Source organism: Aotus nancymaae, unplaced genomic scaffold (genome assembly GCF_030222135.1).
Source record: "Aotus nancymaae isolate 86718 unplaced genomic scaffold, 86718_ANA_hifiasm-v0.15.2.pri h1tg000022l_1, whole genome shotgun sequence".
NCBI lineage: Eukaryota > Metazoa > Chordata > Mammalia > Primates > Aotidae > Aotus > Aotus nancymaae.
The window spans coordinates 46223590-46248102 of record NW_026988435.1 but is presented as its reverse complement, the minus strand read 5'-3'; the positions used below and the strand labels follow the sequence as shown (position 1 = coordinate 46248102).

At 58.5% G+C, this 24513-nt stretch overlaps 1 protein-coding gene across 1 annotated transcript in view; it reads right to left on the bottom strand.

Moving 5' to 3' along the window:
- Positions 1-20769, bottom strand: part of PDXK (pyridoxal kinase) — a 39616-nt gene extending 18847 nt beyond the window's left edge. The window contains exons 1-3 of the mRNA XM_021669434.2: positions 20683-20769; positions 7211-7265; positions 745-849 (exon numbers count right to left, since the gene is read on the bottom strand). Of these exons, the coding sequence (XP_021525109.1) occupies positions 745-849; positions 7211-7265; positions 20683-20769 (247 nt within the window). The remainder of the gene's footprint in view (positions 1-744; positions 850-7210; positions 7266-20682) is intronic.
- Positions 20770-24513: the final 3744 nt, after the last annotated feature.

Sequence of the window (24513 nt, the reverse complement as noted above, 5' to 3'; positions counted from 1 at the left end):
TCACTCTGTTACCCAGGCTGGAGTGCAGTGGGGCAATCTCAGCTCACTGCAACCTCCGCCTCCTGGGTTCAAGTAATTCTCCTGCCTCAGCCTCCCGAGTAGCTGGGACTACAGGCTCGCGACACCACACCTGGCTAGTTTTTGTCATTTTAGCAGAGACAGGGTTTCACCATGTTGGCCAGGATGGTCTAGAACTCCTGACCTCTGATCAGCCCACCTTGGCCTCCCAAAGTGTTGGGATTACAGGCGTGAGCCACCACGCCTGTCCTGAAATACAATTTGTTTTTAACCAGAAAGTTGACAAAGGATGCCAGTGTACTAGGTAACAGCCCGTCACCTACCTGAGTGTCCCACCCCCCTGCCCTTCCCCGGGCAGTGCTCCCAACATCCCGCCTGCACCCTCCCCTGGGCACCGGAACCCCAGTGTGGCCACAGGAGGAGGGGCGACTTGGCATTGCCAGGGCAGTCATTGTCCAGGCAGGCACAACGTGGTCAGGACCAACTCCTGCCCTCAAGCAAGCCTCCCTCCTAGGCCTCCCAAAGTGCTGGGATTACAGGTTCGATCCCCGTGCCCACCCTTATATATGACCTTTGAACATGTATAGGTCATGCTCACGCCAAGGCCCTCCTTGAAGGAGCAGGGATGGGAGATGGGCCAGGGTAGGGGTGCTCTGGGCCTCCCTGAGCCCACCCTGGCTGGAGTGGGGTCCGCAGGCCCCTGCGGCAGCTCGCGCCGGCACCCACCTGTGAGCACGTAGTCATATTTATTCACGTTGTTCAGCTTCAGGCCCTCGTACAACTCCTGGAGCTCATCTGAATTCAGCACTTGGCCCTTCCAGTGGGCATAGCCTAGCGGCAGAGAAACCACAGGGACTCAGACACAAGGGGGCCAGGCATGGGGCCTCCGGCTTCCCTCGACACCCGCCCACTCTCCCTGAGGCCCCTGGTGGATGGCTTCTCCCCAGGGACTGGCACAAGGCCTGAAGATCAACAGGCACAGTGCTTGGCAGGTCCTGACAGCTGTCCACATGGGACGCCTCCAGCCCCCTGCAAGCCCTCTGCCCCTACACTCTCAGGGATCGTTGCTATGACCTCAGTGGCCCCCACCCTCCCACTGCCAGTTCCTGTGGGCGCTCAGCTCCCCAGACCCCTGACACCTGTGGGTGCCGCTTCCCAGGTACAGGTGGGGCGTGGGGAGGGACACAGCAGCCCACAGCTGTGTCACTCCTGCATCACTGTCCGGAGTGCCCCGGCCCCTCCCTCCCTGCAACTTCACAGCCTCTTGTTTCCCAGCGTCTCCTGCATGAGCTCCCAGCTATTCAGGCCGGTGTGCTCGGCCACCACCACCAGGACACCCTGGCAGGTAAGGCTTGTCATGTCCCCACCTCCCCATTCCTCCCCCACAGGCTTATTAAGCTGCAATTAGAGCCAGTTGTAGATCAGCTCCTGAGCAAGAGACAAACATGAATGACAAGGAGGCCTCAGCCCAGGTGTGCAGCCTGCCCTCGGCCCCGCAGGTACCCAGGGTGAAGTGACTGCCCCAGTGGACAGGCGCATCAGCGCAAGAGGACGACGCGTTGCTTCCTGCAGGCAGGACCGCCAGCCTCCTGGGAGCCCTTCCTGCATCGTGGGATCTGGCCACAGCTCCAGCTCAAAGCACCACTCAGCCACCCACACAGGGAGGGGCCCACCATGGATACCCCACATTTGCCCATGAGAAACGGCTGACACCGAGGGACTCCTGAGCTCCTCCCACGTGAGTAATCCCTCTACGCAAGTCTTTTTCAGCAGATAAGGAAAACTGATGCGTGGGTTCCTAGAATAGCAAAGTCCAAGTGTCATGCACGGGTAGGTCACGGCCGGCTCCGAGCCCACACGCCATGCCGTGGCCAAGATCCCTTGAATTCCCACATCAGAGGAGGGCTCCACAGCTCCTGCCCCCGAGGGCCCTCCTGCATACCAGTTGCTGGCTCCCACTGGAAGGGACGTCTTTGGCTCTCCCCAGGAGCTGTTGCACAGGAGCACGTGTGGCATGAATGTCCTGAGCCTGCAGTCAGAAGCAACGCTCTGTGGCTGGGCGTGGTGGCTCATGCCTGTAATCCCAGCACTTTGGGAGGCCGAGGCCAGCAAATCACAAGGTCCAGAGTTCAAGACCAGCCTGACCAACATGGTGAAACGCCGTCTCTACTAAAAACACAAAAATTAGCCAGGCATGGTGGCACACGCCTATGATTCCAGCTACTTGGGAGGCTGAGGCAGGAGAATTGCTTGAAGCCGAGAGGTGGATGTTGCAGTGAGCCGAGATGGTGCCACTGTACTCCAGCCTGGGTGACAGAGTGAGACTCCATTGCAAAAAAAAAAAAAGCAGCAGCCATGCTCCAGGCACAGTGTGGCCTCTGGGATGTGCAGCTGGGGACACCTGCCCTGTACTCTGCGCGGGACACCAGCGTGTATGCACTGAGGGGTAGGTCTGCCAGAGACCAAGCCCCTGATGGACCCCGGGTTAACAGTCACTGGGGGTCAGGAGGGTCAGGCGTACCCACCACGGGTGAGGTCAGTGCCTCACATGGCAGCCTGCCCCTCTGGTGTGGGGTGTGTCCTGGGGAGGCTTCTGCCAGGCGGGGGCAGGGGTTTGGGGTGAATGGGGGGCTGAGGAGGGGCAGGAGGAGGGAGGCAAGCAATGGTCCCTCCCAGTCCTTTCTGCTCTGGGATTCTGAGCATCTTCCTAAGCAGGGTGGGGCTCAACATGGCTGCACACGTGCTGCTTTCCTGGGGAGCTGATATGGCCCGGCTGTGTCCCCACCCAAAGAGCATCTTGAATTGTAGCTCACATGTCGTGGGAGGGACCTGGTGGGAGGTCATTCAATCACGGGGCGGTTTCCCCCGTCCTGTTCTTGTGATGGTGAGTGAGTTCTCACAAGAGCTGACGGTTTTTTAAGGGGCTTTCAGAGCCCTGCGCCCCTCACTCTGCACTTCTTACCGCCGCCATGTGAAGAAGGACGTGTTTGCTTCCCCTTGGCCATGAGAAGTTTGCTGAGGCCTCCCCGGCCCCGCTGAACTGTGAGTCAAGTCTACCTTTTTCCTTTGTAAAGGACCGCGTCTCGGATATGACTTTATTAGCAGTGTGAGAATGGACTAATACAGGGTTCCATCGGGAAGGACCGCGGCCAGGAGGTTCCAATGACAGACACTGATTCTCCTACTGTCCTGGGCACTGGGGTCCAAGGTCAAGGCGTCGCCAGGGCTGGTCCTTGAGGCCTCTCCCCTGGGCTTCAGATGGCATCGCCTCCCTGTGTCCTCATGGGGCTGTCCCTGTGTGTATCTGTGTCATCTCTGCTTACAAGTATGCCGGTTGGATTGAATCAAGGCCCACCCCGACAGCCTCTCCAAATCCAGTCCACTCTGAGGTGCTGGGGGTAAGGCTGCAACATGAGAATTTGGGGGGACGCAATTCAGCCATAACAGCCATGAGGATGGGGAGATGTCTAGCCCTTGCCAGGTCTCAGACGCAGGCCCCAGGTCCCTCTGAGGCCCAGCTTCCTATCGGAACAAGGGGACATGGTCTCACATTTCTGGGTGCCCCCTGCCCACTGCAGGACATGGTACTGGCCCAGAGCCCACAAGAACCTTCTCGAACAGGGGAGGGCACTTGGCTCCCCTGTCCAACTCATTCCACTTACAGATGAAAAAACAGAGGCCAAACAAGCAGCTCCTCGGGAAGTCCAAGGGGCCTGGCGCGCCTGTCCGACCCTAGCCGGCCAGGGAGTCTGGGCCGGCCCCTCGCTGGTGCCCGTCGGCAGGTGCCCGGTCCCGGCCCCTCACTGGTGCCCGTCGGCAGGCACCCGGTCCCGGCCCTCTCCAGCCCTGCAGCTCCTGTGTTCACAGCAGCCTCCCCTTCCCTGCAGCAAGGACCACCAAGTCCAGCAGCAGGTCACCTGTCCCACCCTCTCTGGCTCCACGTTCCAAAAGCCAGGATGTATGACCCGTCCACCTGCTGACCTCCAGCTCACAAGCTCCTTCCTGACGCCCTCAGGCCAGGAAGCTCAGACAGGAAGCTCCAGGAAATCCTCTAGAAGGGGCCACTGGGAATGCTGGCTGCAAGGTGGAGGCTGCCAAGCCCGGCTGTCCTGGGTTTGGGGGGCACAGCTCAGAGTGTGGAAAAATGAATGGTGGCCTCAAGGAATGGGGGCTTAGCCAGGGGAGGGTGCAGGAGCGTGAGCAGCAGCCCCAAGGCGGCGAGGCCTGCACCAGGTGGGCTCTGCAGGCAGCTGGGGGCTCAGCTTTCCCCCGCCCCCAACAGGTATCAGGGAACCAGCAATGTGGCTTATGTGGAACACCCGTGTCCACTGGCAGTCTGGCGTTGTGGCCATCCCAGGCAGAAGCTGCCCACATGACCACCCAGTAACAACCTCGGGCCCACGGTGGGCATGGTGGTGCACACCTGCAGTCCCAGCCACTCGGGAGGCGGAGGAGGCAGGAGGATCGCTTCAGCCCAGGAGGTCAAGGCTGTGGTGAGCTGACTGCACCACTGCAGGCCAGCCTGGGCGACAGAGAGACGTCGTCTCTAAAAAAGGAAAAGACTGGGGCGTGGAGTCTCACGCCTGTGAACACCGCACTGTGGGAGGCTGAGGGGGCAGGATCGCTTGAGCCCAAGGAGTTCGAGACCAACCTGGGCAACACAACGACTCCATCTCTGTGAAAAATAGGAAAATTAGCCGAGTGTAGTGGTGCACACCTATAGACCCAGTCCCTTAAGAGGCTGAGGAGGGAGGATCTCTTGAGCTTGGGATGTCAAGGCTGCAGTGAGCCATGATCACACGACTGCACTCCTGCTTGGATGACAGAGACTTTGAGACAGACACACAAACACACACACACACACGAAAAAGAAAAAAGAAAACCCTTGGCAGAGCTGCTAATGAGCTCCCTGGCAGCGTCATCCCAGTTCCCTGCCAAATGAGGTGCAGCCTGTGTGACCGCACCTCCAACACCTAGGTGTGCCCTGGAGAACTGAAAACACATCCCCCCAAAAACTGTCTAGACAAACGTTCACAGCGGCATGACCCCCAACAGCCAGAAAGTGGGAACAACGCGGCGTCCGCAGGGCTGCTTGTGGCTGAGCTCACGTGGCCGGTCACGCAGGGCATGAGCTTCGTCCTGGGCATACACGAAGGGCCACGCAGCAGGAGGACAGGGCAACGGGACCCTCAGATGGCCTGGGCAGTGCAGCCCTGGAGCAAGGGTGCCCGGAGCAGAACGGCCCCCACAACGCGTGAGGCACGTGGCGTGTGCGGAAGTCTCTCCTTGTGCATAATCAGGCCCAGTGAAATGCTTCCTGGAGGTGACGCTGGTGAAAAACGAGCACCTCCGGCCAGTGGGTGGGGTGGGAGAAAGGAAAAACAGAAAGCGCCTCCAGCTCCGCGAGGGTCTCGCAGTGGGCGGCGCGGGAGCCGGGAGGGGCCGAGGGGCTGCATGGAGGCGGCCGAGTCCCCCGTCCTGACCACCAGCTCCCGTGGCACCCAGAGTACCAGTCTCACTCCCCGGCAGCACAGTGTGGGCGGGGCGGCAAAGGGAGCAGGCAGAAGGCGCCGGTACAGGGGAGACTGATGCCTGCCGGCACTGCCCTAGGGAGCTGCCCCTGAGCCACGGAGGCGGCCTTAGGGAAGCTACCCGGGGCCTCCTGATCAGGCCGCACAGACAGCTGACCCCGAGAGTGTGGGCACAGGGTGCTGGGAGCCGGCTAAGGGGTCATGAACCAGCAGGCCCCCCACGGCATCTGGAGGAGGCTGGAGTGGGGCCTCCCAGGAAACAGAGGCTGGGCCCCACGGGAAAGGAAGCCCCCAAGCTGGTTGTCTGGCACCGCACCTGCAGAGGCTCCCAAGCGCCTGGGGTCCTGTCGTCATCCCAGCACTCTGAGGGCAGGCCAGAGATCCCTTTCTGTCTCGGAGTCCTCAGGTCAGCCAGCCCATCACCCACTGAGAAGCTTCCAGCATGCCCGGAAGGCATCACCAAAGCCCAGGGCCCTTCCCACATCCTGGAATCCACAGCAGGGCAGCCGGGTCTATGCGGGTGTTGACGCAACGCTGACGGAGGACAACACCGTCCCCAGAAACACACTCAACACCCTGCTTTACTGTCCAAGCCAGCCAGCTCACCCACTGAAAACTCAATCCTATGGGAGGGTGGCGAGCAGCCAGGACGAACATGTGGGCCCGGGGAGGCTCCCGGAGGCCCGAGTCTTTGGGACAATCTCTGTATTTCGCAGCCCCAGTGTGCCCAGCAAGCAAAGGCAGGAGAGGGTTTCGCCAGAGCCGAAGCCTGTCCATCTGCGCCGGCCGAGCAGCTCTGTCCTCTCACTCAGCACGTGTCATGCCCGCCCCAAGAGAAACCACGGCATTCCTTCCTGCTCCCGAGGGTGGGGGCCAGGCCCCCCCACATCCTGTCGATGCTGTTTCTGGGACGTTCTGTGCTCCCAAGGTTCCGTCTGGGTTCAGAGAAATTTCAGGGGAAGGAAGCAACGTGGGGTGTTTCAAAGAACCAAGTGGCTTTGTTCTCCTGCCAACGAAGCAGTCCAGGGACCACAGAGAGGAGGGAGGACTCCAAGCGCCTCCACCTCCAGGCTGTGGGGCTGGGGTGTGGGAAGCACGGCCTGGGACGTTGTGAGGGGCTTCTGAGGCCGGCCACCCTCAGTCCCCTGAGCCAGCAAAGTCCTCAGCATCCCCATGCACGGAGACAGATGTACACACGGGCTCCTGCAGCACTGCCGTTAACAGAGAAAACCTGCATGACCAGCCTGCGGGGGACCCTCCTCAGTGCCAGGAGGCAGGAACAGCACCTTGCAGGCAGGCAGGCCGGCCGGCAGCAGGAGTCGCACGGCTGCGCTCTGAGCCAGGCCTCGGTCCAAGCGCTTCAAGCAATTGACCTAATCAACTCTGGCAACCCAAGGCCGGAGTTAGGATCACTCTCCCGTTTTACAGAGGGGAAACCGAGGCACCGAGAGGTTCTGTCACCTGCACTGGGTCACACGCCCCAAGGCAGTGAAGCTGAGTCAACACAGCCCTGCTCAGAGGTGAGGCCACCCAGGTCTATGCCCTGATGTGCTGTGCAGGCTCTGCCGACCGACACCAGGGACCCCAGTTCCCGTCCACATGGAAGTCCCGTCCCTCATCCCCACTCTGCTCTGCGTCAGCTGTTGGAGCCAACGCCTTACCTGTGTGGTTTGAAAACTGGACGGAGTTCACTGCGTCGATCTCAAATCCCAAAACCTGCAAGACAGAGAAGGAACAGGAAGGTCCCGTGAACCCCAGCAGGCGCCGACTTGGATGAGGGGAGTGAATGAGCCCCAGCAGGTACAGGCCCCTGAATGCAGGCTGGAAGGCCGACGCATCGGAGCAGGAGGCTCTCCGCGAGTCACACGTGACATCTGCGTGTGCAGGGCCTCGAATGTCTGGAGCGGAGCTTCTCTCGATGGGGAGCAACCAGCCTGGGAGGCCACTGCCCAGCCTGCAGGACCTCCATGGAGAAGCACATCATGGATCATTCCAGAAATCCCATCCAATGAAAGTGCTTAATAAGACTAATAAACTAAACAATAAAACAAAGGCAATGCCCTTCTGTCCACACACCTCGGAGCACAGAGGCTGGGAGGCTGTCTCTGCTGTGAAAATGCGGCGTCTACCCCACCCCCTTGGAGGAAGCCGGGCCAAGCGCCCTGTGGGCTGCACAGCTGACCCCTCTTCCCGGGACAAGATGCTCAAAAGCCTGAGACAGGGAGTGAGTGTGTGAGGACAGAGAGGGAGGGAGAGGGTGAGGGTTCGAGACAGACGGAGCGGTGGCCTCCTTCCTGTATCTCCAGGGGCCATCCCTGCCCTCTCCCGTGCACCAGCAACGCCCCAAACCCTCTCTCCCTGTTTCATCTGAACAGTCAACCATCCTTGAGTTCCACCTTCACGTTCAAATCCAGGTAGCGCCAGCTCTGGTATCAGCACCAGGAAAGCGGCTGTTTCCAGGGCAGGGGGTGGCAGGTGATGGGAGGGGCTTCTGGGCTTCTCAAATTTGTTTCTCCACTGGGTGGGATTCGCTTTGTGATAATTAGTTGAGCTATCTGCTTAGGATTTGTATTTACCAAGGTCTTTCTTTGAAGCGGGTATTACCACTAAACAAATGAAATACATGTTAGCAGTTTTATTAATCTAAAAAGTTAAAATTAGCACTTTGCGGCCAGGCACAGTGGCTCATGCCTGTAATTCCAGCACTTTAGGAGGCTGAAGTGGGAAGGACAGCTTGAGGCCAGGAGTTCAAGACCAGCCTGGGCAACATGGCAAAACCCTGTCTCTACAAACGATACAGAAATCAGCGGGGTGTGCTGGCACACGCCCGAAGTCCCAGCTACTCGGGAGGCTGAGGTGGGAGGATCAATGAGCCTGGGAGGTGGAGGCTGCAGTGAGTTGTGACCGCACCACTGCACTCTAGCCTGCACAACAGAGTGAGACCCTGTCTCAAAAAAACATAAAAATAAAAAATAAAACCGGCACTTTGCACATGTACCAGCCTGATTCCACAGCCTCTATACACAGAGAGCTTGCAGTATTTCAAATCCTTTAAAATTCTAAACGGCTCTGAAGAAACACATATTAAGCCACGATGACACAAATCCTAAAAATCCTGCCAAAATATTCTGCTCCACTGCTTCTGGGCCTGTAATTAATCCTTTGGGGCTGGCAAACGTATCCGAGAATGAAGTCACTATTTTCTGCTTTTAAATGAGAGCAGGAGTGAGCTGAGCCCCTGGGCTAGCATCTCCATTTCATACACCCCACCAAAATCAGCTTATTCATCAGCATCACAAGCCCGTCTGGATGCTTCCAGAGTCTACCCATCCAACTGCATGTGCAAGACAAAGCCACACTCAGAAGACGAGGATGCGCGGGGGGCGGGGTGCGGAGGTCCAGGACGGGAGCCTGGGACCCCAGAGAAAGGCATCCTGCTGTTACGATTGTCCTTCAGCTGGAACCCGACACTCCGTGCCAGACCGTGCCTCTGGAACTCACATCTCTGTACGGCAGTGGCTCCCTCCCACGCAAGGCCAGGAGGGACCAGAGCGTGAAACTGAAGCCTGCGAAGAGAACGGGCTTCTGCCTGCTGCCTCTTCCTCCCCCCGGGGCTCTTCTCCCCACAGGGACAGGGGCAGTGACCGTCCCTTCCCATAGCAGCAGCAGAATCCACTTTGTGGCTTTCCCACCACCGCAGAATCACTCATCACACACCCCGCAGACCCCCAGCACCCACCAGCTGGCAGACACCCGCCTTCCCAGCTCCAAGTTCTAAAGAGCCCGGCTCTTCTCTCTTACGCCAGGGTCGGCTGCGTGGAGCCGGTGCTGGCAGGGGTCTCCTCCATGACACCTGTGTTCCCTTTTTGCCTCTGTTTCTCGATACCTGGCTGAACAACTGCCTCTACAATCATTGCTCTGGTTTCTGTTTCTGGACTGGACTCTGCCCGATACACGTCATCTTTCCCCACCCCCAAGGGAGCCAGGGACAGATTGATTCTTGGCCCAAGGTTCAACACAGCGGGCAGCTGGGCTCCTCCACAGCCTTCCAGGGATCGCCTTAAACAGGGACAGGCCAGCGCCCTGTGAGCAGCCCTGCTGACTGGTGGGATCAGCTTGGGCCCTTTCGGGACAGCACGGCTGGTCTGTGAATGTGAATCACACTGTTTTACGGTAAACCCCATCCCTCCAATGGCCTGTGGGGTTCTGCGGTGGCAGAATTCTAAGAACGACCTTCAGGGGCCCCCCACCCTCGGGCAGCCCCTGAGTGTGGGCTGAACCTGTCAATGTGATGAGCTCTGTCTTCCAGGAGGATCCTCCCATGGAGGACAGTCCCATCGAATGACATGAGCCCTTCAAAAGCAGACTTTTCTCAGGCTGATGGGCAGAAGGGAAAATCAGAGATTCGAAGTGAAAGGACTCAATGACTGCTGCTGGCGTTGAAGATGAATTGGGTCATGTGACTGCTGGATGCACTAGTGTAGGTCAGTTTTACATATAGTCATTATAAAAAACTGAGTCGTATGGTCAGGCACAGTGACTCACAGCTGTGATCCCTGCACTTTGGGAGACCAAGGCTGGAGGGTCGTCAGGCCAGGAGTTCAAGACCAGCCTGAGCAACATAGCAAGATTCCATCTCTACTTAAAAAAAACAAGTGTCACAAAACTTATAATTATGTAAATTATATTATTATTTTTTGAGACAGGGTCTCACTCCATCACCCAGGCTGGAGTGCAGTGGCACAATCATAGCTCATTGAAGCCTTGAACTCCTGAGATCAAGGGATCCTCCCTCTTCAGCCTCCTGAGTAGCTAGGACCACAGGTGCATGCCACCACCTGGCTAATTTATATATATATATTTTTGTTGAGACGGAGTCTCACCATGTTGCCCAGTCTGGTCCTAAACTCCTGGGCTCAATCAATCCTCCTCCCTTGGCCTCCCAAAGTGCTGGGACTGCAGGTATGAGCCACAACACCCAGCCTATATAAATTAATTAAAAGCAACCATAATGAATATTCTAGCCTCACCACTTCCTAATGAGTTCGCTGGCATTACACCCTAGCTGTTGTCTACTGAGCTGGCGTCTCTTGCGTCTGCAGGAAGGAACACTACCTGGCGGAGGCCGCTGCGCCTCCTTCCTGCTCAGGTTGGTAGTTCCCATTCAGCCACAGTGGAAGTATCCACACCACAGAGCTCGGCAGCACATACGTTAAATCAGGTACGAGGCCGGGCGCGGTGGCTCACACCTGTAATCCCAGCACTTTGGGAGGCCGAGGCGGGCTGATCCCTGAGGTCAGGAGTTCGAGACCAGCCTGCCAACATGGAGAAACCCCGTCTCTACTGAAAATACAAAACTTAGCCGGGCATGGTTGTGTATGTCTGTAATCCCAGCTACTCGGGAGGCTAAGGCAGAAGAATCGCTTGAACCTGGGAGGCGGAGGTTGCAGTGAGCTGAGATCACGCCACTGCACTCCAGCCTGGGTGACAGAGCGAGGCTCTGTTTGAAAAAAAAAAAAAAAAAAAAAAAATCAAATCAAATCAGTCAATCAGGTATGAGCCAGACTCACCCCCTTCCTGGGATGGTTTGATCGGCCACTGTGCTACTGTTTTTTGCATTGTTTTGAGACAGGGATCTCGCTCTGTCGCCCAGGCTGGAGTGCAGTGGCACAATCTGGGCTTGCTGTAACTTCCGCCTCCTGGGCTCCAGTGATTCTCCTGCCTCAGTCTCCTGCGAAGCTGGGACTATAGGCGTGCACCACCATGCCTGGCTAATTTTCTATTTTTTGTAGAGATGGAGTCTCACTATATTACCCCGGCTGGTCTTGAACTCCTGGGCTCAAGCGCTCCTCCCACCTCAGCCTCCCAAAGTGCTGGGATCACAAAGCCTGAGCCACCGCACCTGGCCTGTGTTACCATTCTGCTCCTAGCACCCCTCAGTGTGAACTCCCCACCCCCTCCAGATATACCCCTCTAAACTCAGCCTTTGAGGGTCTGCTGCTGCCCACGGGATGCAGCTCAGAGCCCCGGAGTGTCCCGTGCCTACAGTGATGCCCCTGGCTACTGGGTCACCCACCACCCTTTGAATTCCTCACTGGGCTGCAGAGGCCTGGGCACCTTCCGAACCCCCGGAAGCTCTGAAACCCCTGTGCCTTGCCAGTTTCCCTCTCTCAACTCAAACCGTCCTCTCAGCCTGCAAGACCCTGCTGCAACCGTGCCTGCGTGACCTCTGCGACAGCACACCAGCCCCTGGGAGGGTTCTACAGGGTTGGGGATCCCTGCTGGCTCTGGCCAAAGCCCCTGGCCTCTGGCTGCACTGGCAAACCCACTGCTGCCACAGAAAGCCTGGGTGTCTCCGCCAAAAAGTCTGAAAGACAAGCTCCTGCTCAGCCTCTACCGCAAGGAGTGACTCCGCTCCAGCTGCCTGGGAAGGACCAGTGGGCTAAAAGGCCACCACCAAGCGGAAAAGTGCCATGAAGACAGGGCAGCCAGGGCGGGAAGAGCCTCGGGGCTGATGGGCTTTGCACTATTCACCCGTGCAACCTACTGGGGCTCCCCCACCTGCAGGCATGCGCCCCATCTCCTGCCAAGAGAGAAAGCCAGTCAGATGGCCACACTCTGCCCTGGGGGGTCAAAATAATCCCAGCGGAGTCTGGGCCAGTGGGATGGCTTGGAAAGGGCTCCAACTTCCTCATGGGAACTTCCTGTGGGGGTCACAGCGGCAGTCACTGGGGCAGGGGAAGGCGATTTCCACCTCATCAGTCATCCAGTTCCACCACAGGAGCAGCCACAGCAGAACGCAGGCTGAGGAGATCCCCGACCCTTTCTCCCTGCCGCCCACAACACAAGCTCATCCTCTGCCAGGCGCAGCCCTCGGTCCTCCTCCCTCCGCCAGCCATGTGAGCATCCTTCCTCCTGGCCACATGCGGGAGTGGCTGCTCTCCGCTCCCTCCCAGGGCCCACGTGCACGCCTTAGTGCAATCCGCCCACTCTGCTCACAGCGAGGCAGACAGCAAGGCACAGCGAGACACTACGTGAGCACGGCGGCTCAGCTGATCCTTCTCCTCCGGGGAGGCAGAGTGACTCACAACGGCAGGAGTGGGGGACGCTCTGGAACATTCCAGTGCAGCTCCTTCACCCTGGCCTGGCCACCCTTGTTCCAGGAGTTCCAGGAGAGACAGGGTGAGTGCTGCGCAGAAGCAGAAGGCAGACACCCAGAAGAACCCTCTCGAGAGCTGATTTTGCAAGACCTTTGACCACCGTAGTAGGAAATCAGAATTGGGAAAGAGGACGGGAGAGCGTCACCCTGATCAGCCTGGGGCCCGCGCACCCATGTCCCTCCCACCGTCTGTCACTGGTCAGCCCTACTGTTCAGGTCAACCATGTCCGTCGTCCTACAATCTCCAAGGGGAACTGCTGCTGGAAATGGCCCTGAGCCCCCCTTGAGCAGAGTCCCCCCATCCCTGAACCACCCCTGCCTCAGCCTTCACAGCCCCGGCCCCATCACCCGGGCCCCAGCCCTGCTCATGGCACACCACACGAACACCCAGTCCCCTACTTCCAGGCTCCCGGCACCATAGGGGGACCGTGCACAGGCCGGTCAGGGGCTGCCGGGTGCTGGGCTCACTGCAAAGTGCCAAGCGAGGGCAGAGGTCATGGCTGGCCGAGAAGTGCCCAGACAGATGGCCAGACAGCTGGGGGCTAAGTTCGGGGATTGCCAAAGCAGGATTCCTAGCCCAATATGGGCTCCCTGGTATGACCTCAGGCCCCCTCCAGCCCCAGAGCATGCAGCAAAAGTGCCACCTTCTTTAGCTCCAGGGCCTCACGCCCGCTGCACCCTCCTGGACGCCGTTCTCTGTGCCCCGGCCAGCACATCTCCACCGAGTGCTGACTCCCTCCCACCCCTTGGAACTCGCTCCCACACACAGCAAGTGGCCCTAGGGGACAGCCACACCTGCGTGCACCACACAGATTCCTCGTTTAGCTGTCCTAGGGTGACCACATTTCCAGCGGCTCAGTGACTGTCACAGGGAAGGAGACGGGACAGGAGGCTGAGCAGGGCTAGCCACCTGCTTCAGGAATGGGGAAAGCTGCCGGAGGAGTGGCCAAGGACAGGGACAGGGGCTGGCAGGCTTGTCTTGGCCGCAGAACCCTTTAAAACAGAGACCCCATGCGGAGCAGGGAAATAGACTGGCACGGGGTGGCTGCCCGCTCCTCCTCAGCCAATCGCAGTTTTTGGCTCAGCCTGTCTCTGACGCCTCCTCTCTTCCTTTCCCCTTGAGAAGTTCCCTCTGTTCTATTCCTCGGCGCCACTCTGTGAACTGGGCACGCATGGTTCCATTTCAAAAGCTCCGTGTGGGTGTGCACCTGAAGACACCAAGGCCAAGAGGCCACAAAGCCCATCAGTAGCCCCGGTGTCCCCGAAGCTGACCGCTCTGTGGATCTGCCCTCTCCTTCCAGAAAACACCAGTCACACCAAGCCTCCTAGGAAGAGGGAAGTCACTTACAGGAAAGAAGGGGGCCAGCCAACACTGGGGCCTGCAGAGCAACACGCCACACACACACGTGCACACACGCTTGCCCAGGACACACATGCATGCCCAGAAATGTGCATACACACATGCACACATGCCCCATACGCACATGCATCCCACATGCACACCATGTACACACACACACACGCACACACATCATGTACACACGGACACCCACAGACACACACAGCGTTGTACACACAAGCATACCCACATACACATGCACTGATGTGGGTTAGGGCTAGAGGCAGGAGGGAAAAATCAGAAAATGAGACCAATAGGCTGGGCTCGGTAGCAGCACTTTGGGAGGCTGAGGCGGGTGAATCCCCTGAGGTCAGGAGTTTGAGACCAGCCTGGCCAACATGGTGAAATCCCATCCCTACCAAAATACAAAAATGAGCTGGGCATGGTGGTGCACCTGCCTGTAGTCCCAGCTCCTTGGAAGGCCGAGGCAGGAGGCAGAGGTTGCAGTTAGCCAAGATCGCACCACTGACTCCAGCCTGGGCAACAGAGGGAGACTCCATGGGTGGGGGCGGGGAACAAAAAGAAAAGCAAAGCAGATGGGACCAATAAGGTCTTGCATTTCTCCACGACAGCCAAACAGGAGCAGCAGAACCTCAGTCCCAAAGTAAGACAGTCAGAAAAGCAAGAAACGAAACAATTTGTTCCTTCCTGGAGAGGGATGAAAGAAACACCAGGAAGCACGCCTGTTTCCAGGACTGGGCATGTTCTGGCTCAGACCCAGGGACTGGCAGAGGCCGGGGAGAAAGAGAATCGCAGCCAGACGGGAGGAGGGCAGCTGCCCAGCGTGAGAGTATGCGGGAACAGTCGCCAACTGCAGTATCAGCATCACCTCTGGGGAAGTTAGCGGAGCCGCTCGAGGCAAGCAGGAGGCGCACCTGCCAGCGCTGGCTCTTTTTCTTTCTTTCTTTTTTTTTTTTTTTGAGAGTGAGTTTTGCTCTGTCGCCCAGGCTGGAGTGCAGTGGCGTGACCTCAGCTCACTGCAACCTCCACCTCCTGGGTTCAAGCAATTCTCCTGCCTCAGCCTCCTGAGTAGCTGGGACTATAGGAGTGAGACACAACGCCTGGCTAATTTTCAGTAGAGATGGGGTTTCACCAGGTTAGCCAGGCCGGTCTCTAACTCCTGACCTCAGGGGATCCACCCACCTCAGCCTCCCAACATGCTGGGATTACAGGCGTGAGCCACAGGGCATGGTCCAGCGCCGGCTTTTTTGTAATGTCTGCAAATCCATGTCACCTTGAAAAATGTTAAGGCAAAAATGATGTCTTTTAAAAGGCAGGGTGACGTTCTTCCAGGATCTTACCAGTGCAGTTCTGAAGAAAGAAAAGTCTCCTTCTATCCTGGGAATTCTAAGAAAAAGACGTAAAGAGTTTCCAAAACACCAGGTGTTTTAACCACTTCCCCAGGAGAACCCTCCAGCGACGCCACCACTCTGCAGAAGGCCGCCCTGCAGAGAGGGAGTTTTTTTTTTTTTTTTGAGACAGGGTTTACCTAGTGCATTGGTATTGTCTATCGACTTACTGGTTAAAAATAAATTGTATTTCCATGCATGTTTATTTTTTACTTTTTTTTCTTGAGACAGAGTCTCACTCTGTCACCCAGGCTGGGGTGCACTGGCACAATCACGGCTCACTGCATCCTCAGCTCCCAGGCTCAGGTGATCCTCCCACTTCAGCTTCCCAAGTAGCTGGGACTACAGATGTGAGTCACCATAGCCAGCTTTTTTTCTTCTTGTAGAGATGGGGTCTTGCTATGTTGCCCAGGCTGGTCTCAAACTCCTGGGCTCAAGGCATCCACCCACCTCGGCCTCCTAAAGTGTTGGGATTATAGGTGTGAGCTGCCGCACCTGGGCTCAGGGATCCTTAAAAATTCGAGGTTGGAAATCAGCCCCTGCCTTGAAGGCCTGCAAGCCAGCCCCTTGGAACCCAGTTGTGTATCTCTGGGAGCCCCAGGTGACTCGCCGCTCGCGTCCACGTGCTGCTAAAGTGCTGAAGTCCCAAAGCTCTGCAGCTGCTGCTCCTCTCCGGAGCAGCGGGGCCCAGTCAGCAGCTGAGACCCTGGACCTCTGCCAGCTACTTGTGCCGACATCACTCAGCAGGTAGGAGTCAGAGCAGGTGCTGGCATCCAGGGTTCCAGGCCAGGGGGCCCCTGCCTCTCCCTGTGTGGTGTTGAAGCCACAGTCCACCTGCCAGCAGGCGTGGCACTGAGGCCCCTGGACAGAGAAACATAACCTCCACCAAGCCCCTCAGGCCTGCTCCGCACCAATGGACCGGGAGAGGGAAGAGGCTGATTTCCGCAGGTCCCAAGCGGAGCCACCCACCTCACAGCGTCTTCTGCTGGGGGGTGCAGGGGGTCCCAGAGTCTTGCCTTCTGGTCTCTGCAATGTGGTATTTAAATGGGTCTTGAGTTAAGCTCCCCAGTTAGATTCTCAAAGCCTGTATTCACTAATTTAATGTCTGGTTTCTATGACCTCCTCCCGCTGGAGTGGTCATATGAGAGGACACCTGCACCATGACCCTGGTACACGGAGGCCACATGTGTCTGAGGCGGAGTGCCTGGCGCCCGGCCTTGGCTGCTCCAGAAGCTGACAGATGAAGGACGTGGACATCACCCAGACAGCAGGAGCCCACTACCGCTCCACCCGGACGGGACGCACAGGCGGTGTCAGGACGGGCTCACCTCTCCCGGCAGGGCAGCCGTTGGCCTTGGACGTGCTCAGGACAATCTCTGCAAAGCCCAGCTTGCAGACTCATGGCTATGCTGCTCCCCTCACTTCCAAAAAGGATGGCTTGACATCATCAACTTCCGGGCCTTTAATTCACCCCTCAATTTATGCCACTTTCAAATTTCTCTGAAGGCTCCTTCTACCCCACAGTGGTTGAATGTTGAACCCTCGAAGGATACGTTTAAATGGAACCTGTGAAAGTGAATCTACTTGGAAAAAGGATCTTTGGGCTGGGCGCGGTGGCTCATGCCTGCAGTCCCAGCACTTTGGAAGGCTGAGGCCGACAGATTACCTGAGGTCTGGAGTTCAAGACCAGCCTGGGCCAACATGGTGAAACCCTGTCTCTACTAAAAACAAATACAGAAAAATTAGTTGGGCATGGTGGCACACACCTGTAACCCCAGCTACTCAGGAGGCTGAGGCAGGAGAATTGCTTGTACCCAGGAGGTGGAGGTTGCAGTGAGCCAAGATTGCACCACTGCACTTCAGCCTGAGCGACAGAGCAAGACTCTGTCTCAAAAGAAGAAAGAAAAAAGCGGGGGGAGGATCTTTGCTGATGTAAGATTCCAAGATGAGATCATTGGGTGGGCCTGAATCCCACGTGAGTGCCTCTAAGAACGCATACAGAGCGGAGGCCATGTGAGGACAGAGGCACAGACTGGAGGGACTTGGCCATGAGCCCCAGAAGCCAGGGGCCACCGAGAGCCGGAAGAGGCCAGGAAGGACCCTAGTATGGAGGGAGCACGGCCCTGCCCACACCCTGGTCTCAGCCTTCTGGCCCCCAGACTATGAGAGAGCGAATTTCTGCTACTGTGAGCCGCCTGGTGTGTGGTACTTTGTTTCAGCAGTCCGGGCAACTCCTATATAACCCCAAAGTTGTGCATGGTATTTTTACCCCAGCAAACTCCCACGTAACCCTGCAGCTGTGTGCCTTAGGGTTACGGAAGCAATAGGGCAAAAGGGGATGGAAGGCTGCCCTGAGGCCGAAGGATCTCCACGGTGCAGTGGGGCCTACAGAAACGCACGAGCTGCTGAACTGATGAGCCGGGAAGGCTTTCCACACACACACCAGGGCTCCGAAGAACCAAACCTCCCAGCCCTGACAGAACCTGCGGTTTCCTATACCTGGAGCAAACAGTCCCAGCAGTGTGGGAGGACAGACAGCGGCAGCTCATTTCCTCCACTCCTTCCTGTTCTCCCCCTGCCTAGAATCCAAGCCCCAAGGCGCATCCCAAGGCCTGTCCTTGGGTTGGTCTGTGCTTGACTTGGGCAGCCCCCCAGCTCCTCTCCTCCATGCACCCCCAGACCGCAAGCCTGCTCTTGCCCTCCACGTGCAATCTGCAAGCCCAAATCATGCTGCCTGACCCTGCACCTCCCGCCAGCACTGGTCATGTCAACATGCTCCCCTCCTTCAGTTCCCCGCCACTAAAATGTACCTTGGGCATACACCCAGAAACAAAAGCCAAATACAGGCTCAAGGTTTTGCTCTGCGCAGGGAGGGCGGCTGCCTCCTGGCTGCAGAGTGACACTGAGAGGACCTGGCAGAAAGTGTCTGGGAAGAACAGCTCTGAGGCCCAGACATGCAGATGGTCCAGTCAGGACGAATCTGTGCCACACTCCCAGGGGATCAGCAGGAGCTCCCTGGCAATGGGTGTACCCAAGCCTGGCACGCAGGGCACAGTGGGCCCTGGTGCTATCTTGCAAACGAGTATTGCACCTAGTTTGCAGGTGACACCAGGCACAGGAACCAGAATTCCAAGGTGAGGAGACACCTGCTTTGAGGTGGGACCCCCAGACACCTGGGCCAGCCCCCATAAACAGCCTCTTCAGCCGCCCTGCTACATGCCACACCCCTCAGGCATTCTCCAGTCTCATTCCAAGTAGCATTAAGGCAAATCTTTGGGCCTCAGCCAGAGGCTCTGTTCTGCCAGTTTCTAAGTTTTCTTTCCCCACATTCAGCCTTGGAAACAAGGCTTTGGAGTCCTAAGCCACATGGTGATCAAAATCAAGAACAAACTCTTGCAAGAGCAGCTCAAGACTTTAGAGGACGCTTCCCCTTGGAACTGCGGCTGGAAGCAGCAAACGCCAGCCCCAAGGCCACTTCCAGGCTCTGTCCGCCAGACCCTCCTGTGCCCACTAGGGCTGGTCCAGGCTGGCTTGGTCGCAGCCATCTCAGCCCCTCCCCAGTGCATTGCTTCTCCTTGTCCAGCTGTGCTGGGACTTCGGGGTATGGGAGCAAAACGCCTGCATGGGAGCCCAGAGGTCTGGGCACTGGGGAGACCCCAGGTGAGAATGGCAGCGCCATCCTTACAAGGCTCTGCCTGAGGTGAGCAACCAGAGGACACCCCTCCCTTGAGTCACTGGGAGTTTGAGAACGAGGGACATTACTGGGGGATCCCAGGTGAAGCAAAGAAAACAGTTTGCCCAGTGAAGTAGGAGGTGGATGGGAGGAGGAACCGGACAGACACCGCACGACCTGCACACTCCTGCCAAGACAGCGGACACTGTCCTCTGAGCCCCCGGCTCCACCCTCCCTGGCTGCCCCTGCTTCGGGGACCCTGCACCTTTCTTCTCGAGCAGGATCCTGCCTCTGACTCTGCCCAAGCAATCCACCAGCCCGCGGTGACCTCTCCCACCCTCCTCAAGCTAGGAGGGGTCCAGAGCAGTGCTTAACAGGTGCACTCTGCTGCTCCCGGCAGGGTCCGGGTCCGCTGCAGCTGGCTGGAATGAGGGGCTCAAGTGAGACCACCTGGGAAGCATCACCCCCTTCCCAACGAGCCTGCCACTTCACTTCAGACTCGAACCCCTGCCTTTCTGCGCTCAGCTCGGTCCTCCTGGGGGCACGCCTAGGTCAGCCCTCAAATTCCACTCAGGCGCTGCTCTCCCCGTCCTGTCTTCCTCCCAGGCCAGCGTGCACCGCAGGCCCGACCATGACCAGGTGGCCCTTCGTTGTGTCCGTGGGCTCCCGCACAGGGACCAGGCATACCTGCTCCTTTCCCCGAGGACCAGGCCACAGGTGGGCAGCACAGGAGCGCCACCACCCGGCAGGCCCCCGCCCCCCCCAGCCCTCTGCTGACAAGGCCAGGAAGTGCCGTCACCTTGGTTCTAACTTGGTCCCTCCGCATGCAGGCCCTTCCTACCCCTCGAAGGGCCACTTAGCTGCAACCAGGAAGTCGCTGGCTAATGCGTTTTAAAAGGGGGCTCCCTAAAGCCGATGCACACAGTCCCGAACTGCTCCCTCAGAGCAAACACCTGCAGGGATGCGAGGGTGCGGGGCACCCCGCCCTCTTCCCTTCGGCCACCTCCTGGCGTGGTCAGGCCAAGAGCAGAGTCCACCCTCGTGGGCTCCGTGACCTCACTCGGCGTCTTCCTCCTTCCTCTCGACCTCCCGACCCACAGAGGCCCAGCAGGTGTGCGCGCGAACCCCTCGAGCTCCACGGCCGCCTACGCGCTCCACGGGGAAAGGTCCCGGCTCCCGTGACCGCCCCGGGACTCCCGGGCTCTGCCGCCATCCCTCGCCTCCGGGAGCCGTCCTCCCCCACCCCACTCCGCGGGACGGGGCAGGGACGCGCGGCTGCGCCACAGGCGGTGCGCGGGGCTCCCTCCTCGCGGCGCCCCCGATGCCGGACCCGTCCCACCCGCGGGGCCCACAGCGCTCGGCCCTCCGCTCCCGCCCCGGCCAGCCCAGCAGAGCGGGCGGCTCATCCCGCGCCTGCCCCCGGCGCCCGCGCCAGCCCTGCCCGCAGCTCCCCAGCCTCCCTCGGGGACCCGAGGCTCGTCCCGGCGGCCCCGCCAAGGTCACGGGCTCGGGGGCCACGCGTGTCGGGTTACGTAAGCGCGGGCGGCGCGTACCTGCAGCGGGAACGTGGCCGCCCGGTTGCCCACGTAGCCGCGGACGACGTGGCTCTGGATGGAGAGCACCCGGCACTCCTCCTCCATGCCGGGCCTGGCCGCGGCGGCGCGGGGCGAGGCGGGAGGGGCGCGGGCTCGGCCGCTCGCTCGGGCTCCGCTCGGCTCGGGCCCCGGCCCCGCTGTCCTCAGCTCCGGCTCCGGCTCCGGCTCCGGCGCGCAGCGGCCTCGCTCGGCGCAGACGCTCTGCTCGGACGCCCTGGCCGCCTCCTTCTGACCTCAGCGGGCGGCTCCGAACCCGCGAGTTCCGCGCGGCGCCGGGGGCGGGCCGGGGCGGGGACAGGCGCGCAGGCCCCGCCCCGGGCCGGGAGGAAGTGAAACCGGACCCCCGCCGCGCCGCCGCCCGGAACGCGGGGTTTGCACTTTCATTCCGCTTGGAGAGGGCTCTGTAGCGTCGTTCGTTCGTTCATTCATTCAACACGCGTGCTCCGCCCCAGCCCCGCGCCCCGCCGCGTGCAGGGGAGACTGGGGGGCCCGGGCGCCACGCCCCTGACGCTCTCACAACGCGGAGAGCCACGGGGGGAACGGGCCGGCGCGAGGCCACGGGAGTGTGGGCGGCCGTGGGAACAGCGCCGAGGCGCAGGAGTGACCCCGGATCCCCGAGGGAACCGCGCACTCGCTCTCCTACGATGCCCAGAGCCCAAGTCCAATCCACGTCCCCTCTCCAGGGCCGCAGGAACTGATGGACACGAGGCTGACGGGACCCAGTCTCCCCCGCAGCGGCCTGGGGCAGCAGGCATCTCCGGGGCACCCTAGACCCTTGCAGACCCCAAGTCCCCGCTCCGGTGGCGCTGCCTGCAGACGGTCCCAGCCCTCCATCCACAGGTGCCCCGGCCTGGGCTGGCCGCCTATCGGATCCCACCCCCACCTGGTCTCCCTGTGGAGGGCCTGCCTTCGAGGACAAGCCTGACCCCCTAGGGGACCCCACCGCCTTCACCTCCCACCCCTATGCTTCCCACAGCTGATGCACTCACTGCGGCTTCCCTGCCCCCGAATGGAATGGAGGCCTTTAGGTTCCAGACTTGCAGACTTGGTGATCTGGGGCCCTGGGGTCAGTACCACCAGGCTAAAGTCTTGGTGACCTGGCAGCGCATCTACGGCTCTGTAGCCTGGTGAGACCCGATGCCCGACCAGGCGGGTGCTGAGGACTGAGGGGGGAGGACGTTGCTTAGAGGTCCGGGTTTTAAAAAGAAAGTATATCTAATTAGTAACAGTTGTCCATTAATGATAGCTAACATTTAAGCAACGCACGGCGGCTCACGCCTGCAGTCCCAGCTACTGAGGAGGCTGAGGAGCGAAAATGGCTTGAGCCCAGGAGGTAGAGGCCATCCTGGACAACATAAGTAAGCCATCTCTAAAAAATAATAGGCTGGACTTGGTAGCTCATGCCTGTAATGCCAGCACTTTGGGAGGCTGAGGGAGGGGGATCACTTGAACCTGGGAGACGGAGGGTGGGGTGAGCCAAGATTGTGCCACTGCACTCCAGCCTGGGCAACAGGATGAGACTACATCTAAAAAAACAAAAAAAATTAGCTGGTCTTGGTGGTGGGCGCCTGTAATCCCAGCAACTTGGGAGGCTGAGGCAGGAGATTCACTTGAACCCAGGAGGCAGAGGTTGCAGCAAGCCATGATCATACCACGGCACTCCAGCCTGGGTGACAGAGTGAGACTCCATCTCAAGATAATAATAATAATGACAGCAGCTAACATCAGTTGAGCATGTACTGTGCACCGAGCAGGTTTCATGCATTAACACATTGAATCTTCACACTACTTTACAGAGGAGCGTAGACTAAGATAAAATCCTAAGCCCCGCTCCACCAAGGGAGCACCTTGTAGCAAAGGGGACGTGAGAAGAACCCTAAAATGGAGTGCCTGGCCATGAGGGAACAGGTCAGCTACGTCCGTTTATGCCCTCCTTTTAGGGTTTACACACAACACTGAACAGCACTAAAGGTAAAATGGAGACCGTAGGACCCACGGAACAGGCTCCGAGGCGATAAGATATCAAATTACAAACATCACCTCAGGCAACGCCAGGCGAGGGTTGAGCTGCGTAGCCTACACTTAGAGAACAGACTGCACTCACTGCCACGTCCTCTTTTTTTCTTTTTTCAAAATGGGCTCTGACTCTGTTGCCCAGGCTGGAGTGCAGTGGTGTGATCTTGGCTCACTGCAACCCCCACCTCCTGGGTTCAAGCGATTCTCCTGCCTCAGCCTCCCCTGTAGCTGGGAGTACAGGTGCCCGCCACTATGCCCAGCTAATTTTTTGTATTTTTGTAGAGACGGGGTTTCACCGTGTTTGCCAGGCTGGTCTTGAACTCCTGAGCTCGTGATTTGCCCACCTGGGCCTCCCAACGGGCTGGGGTTGCAGGCGTGACCCACTGCACCTAGCCCCACAGTGTCTTCTTTTTCTCCAGCGGCTACACACGCACTGGCCCCATCATGAGCCAGATGTAAACGACTGCAGCTCATCCCCCCGCAGACGCTGGCTGAGCCGGCTGACCCCGTCCCACCGCCGTGACCACGGCTCTGATTGGGCAGGACACTGACTTCAGGAACCTCCTCCTGGTAAGGGACCCCCACCATGGACCGGCTCTGGCCGGTTTACAGAGGCTGCGCACTTGAGCGCCTGCGTGTCCTGAGAAGACTCTGACGTTTAGGGCCTCACTGCGACACATTCACATGTGAAGCCTCCACCCCATTGGTGACAACACAAATTGTTAAAAAAAAAAAGACTCCACCTCAGAGTGAAAACAGGTTGTATGTAACATGCATGTTTGTTTAATACGCACATAGCCAGATCCTTTTCAGGAATGTTTACCACTCCTCCTGTAACTTGCGGCATATGTATGCTTAGCCAACCCTTTCAGCATAGGGCTCCTTCCCCAACCCCTCCTCCCTTGAAGTACCCGTGTCTCTGGGAGGGCCACTGATACAGATAAGAGGCAGGGAAATACTGGATAGAAGAGGGCGGTTCCCCAGCAAGGGCCCCACCCACAAGCCTGGGCCCGTGCCCCTGCATGAGAACTTCACATCCCTGTACTCCCGCCTGCGTGGTGCTTTTCCAAAACCACTCTGGCCCGCCACACCCCATCCTTGTACTCATAAAAACCCAAAACTTCACTGACAGCGGAGTGCAGTGGCACAGCAGAGAAGGAGAGAGAGAAGAAACGTCGGAACGTGGAGAGGAGTTTGACCAGGGAGGATTATCTTCCCACTCCATCTGCTTTCCAGCTCCCATTCCCTCTGAGAGCCACCTCCATCACTCAGTAAAACCTCTTCACCATCCTTCAAGTCCATATCACCTGATTCTTCCTGGATGCCAGACAAAGAACCGGGTACCAAGAGGGCAGGGTCTAGCTGGGCACAGTGGCTCATGCCTGTAATCCCAGCACTTTGGGAGGCTGAGAAGGGTGGATCACCTGAGGTCGAGAGTTTGAGTCCAGCCTGACCAACATGAAGAAACCCCATCTCTACTAAAAATACAAAATTAGCCTGGCCTGGTGGCACATGCCTGTAATCCCAGCTACTCGGGAGGCTGAGGTAGGAGAATTGCTTGAATTGGGAGGCAGAGGTTGTGGTGAGCCGAGATCATGCCATTGTACTCCAGCCTGGGCAACAAGAGCGAAACTCCATCTCAAAACAACAATGACAAAAAAAACAGAAGGCAGTGTGTAAAAGGCTGTCACTCTGACTCTCCGCTGAGCTGGTTAACACTTAGTGGTCCACAGGTGACAGGTGCTAAAAGAGAATTAAGTGTACCACATCCCA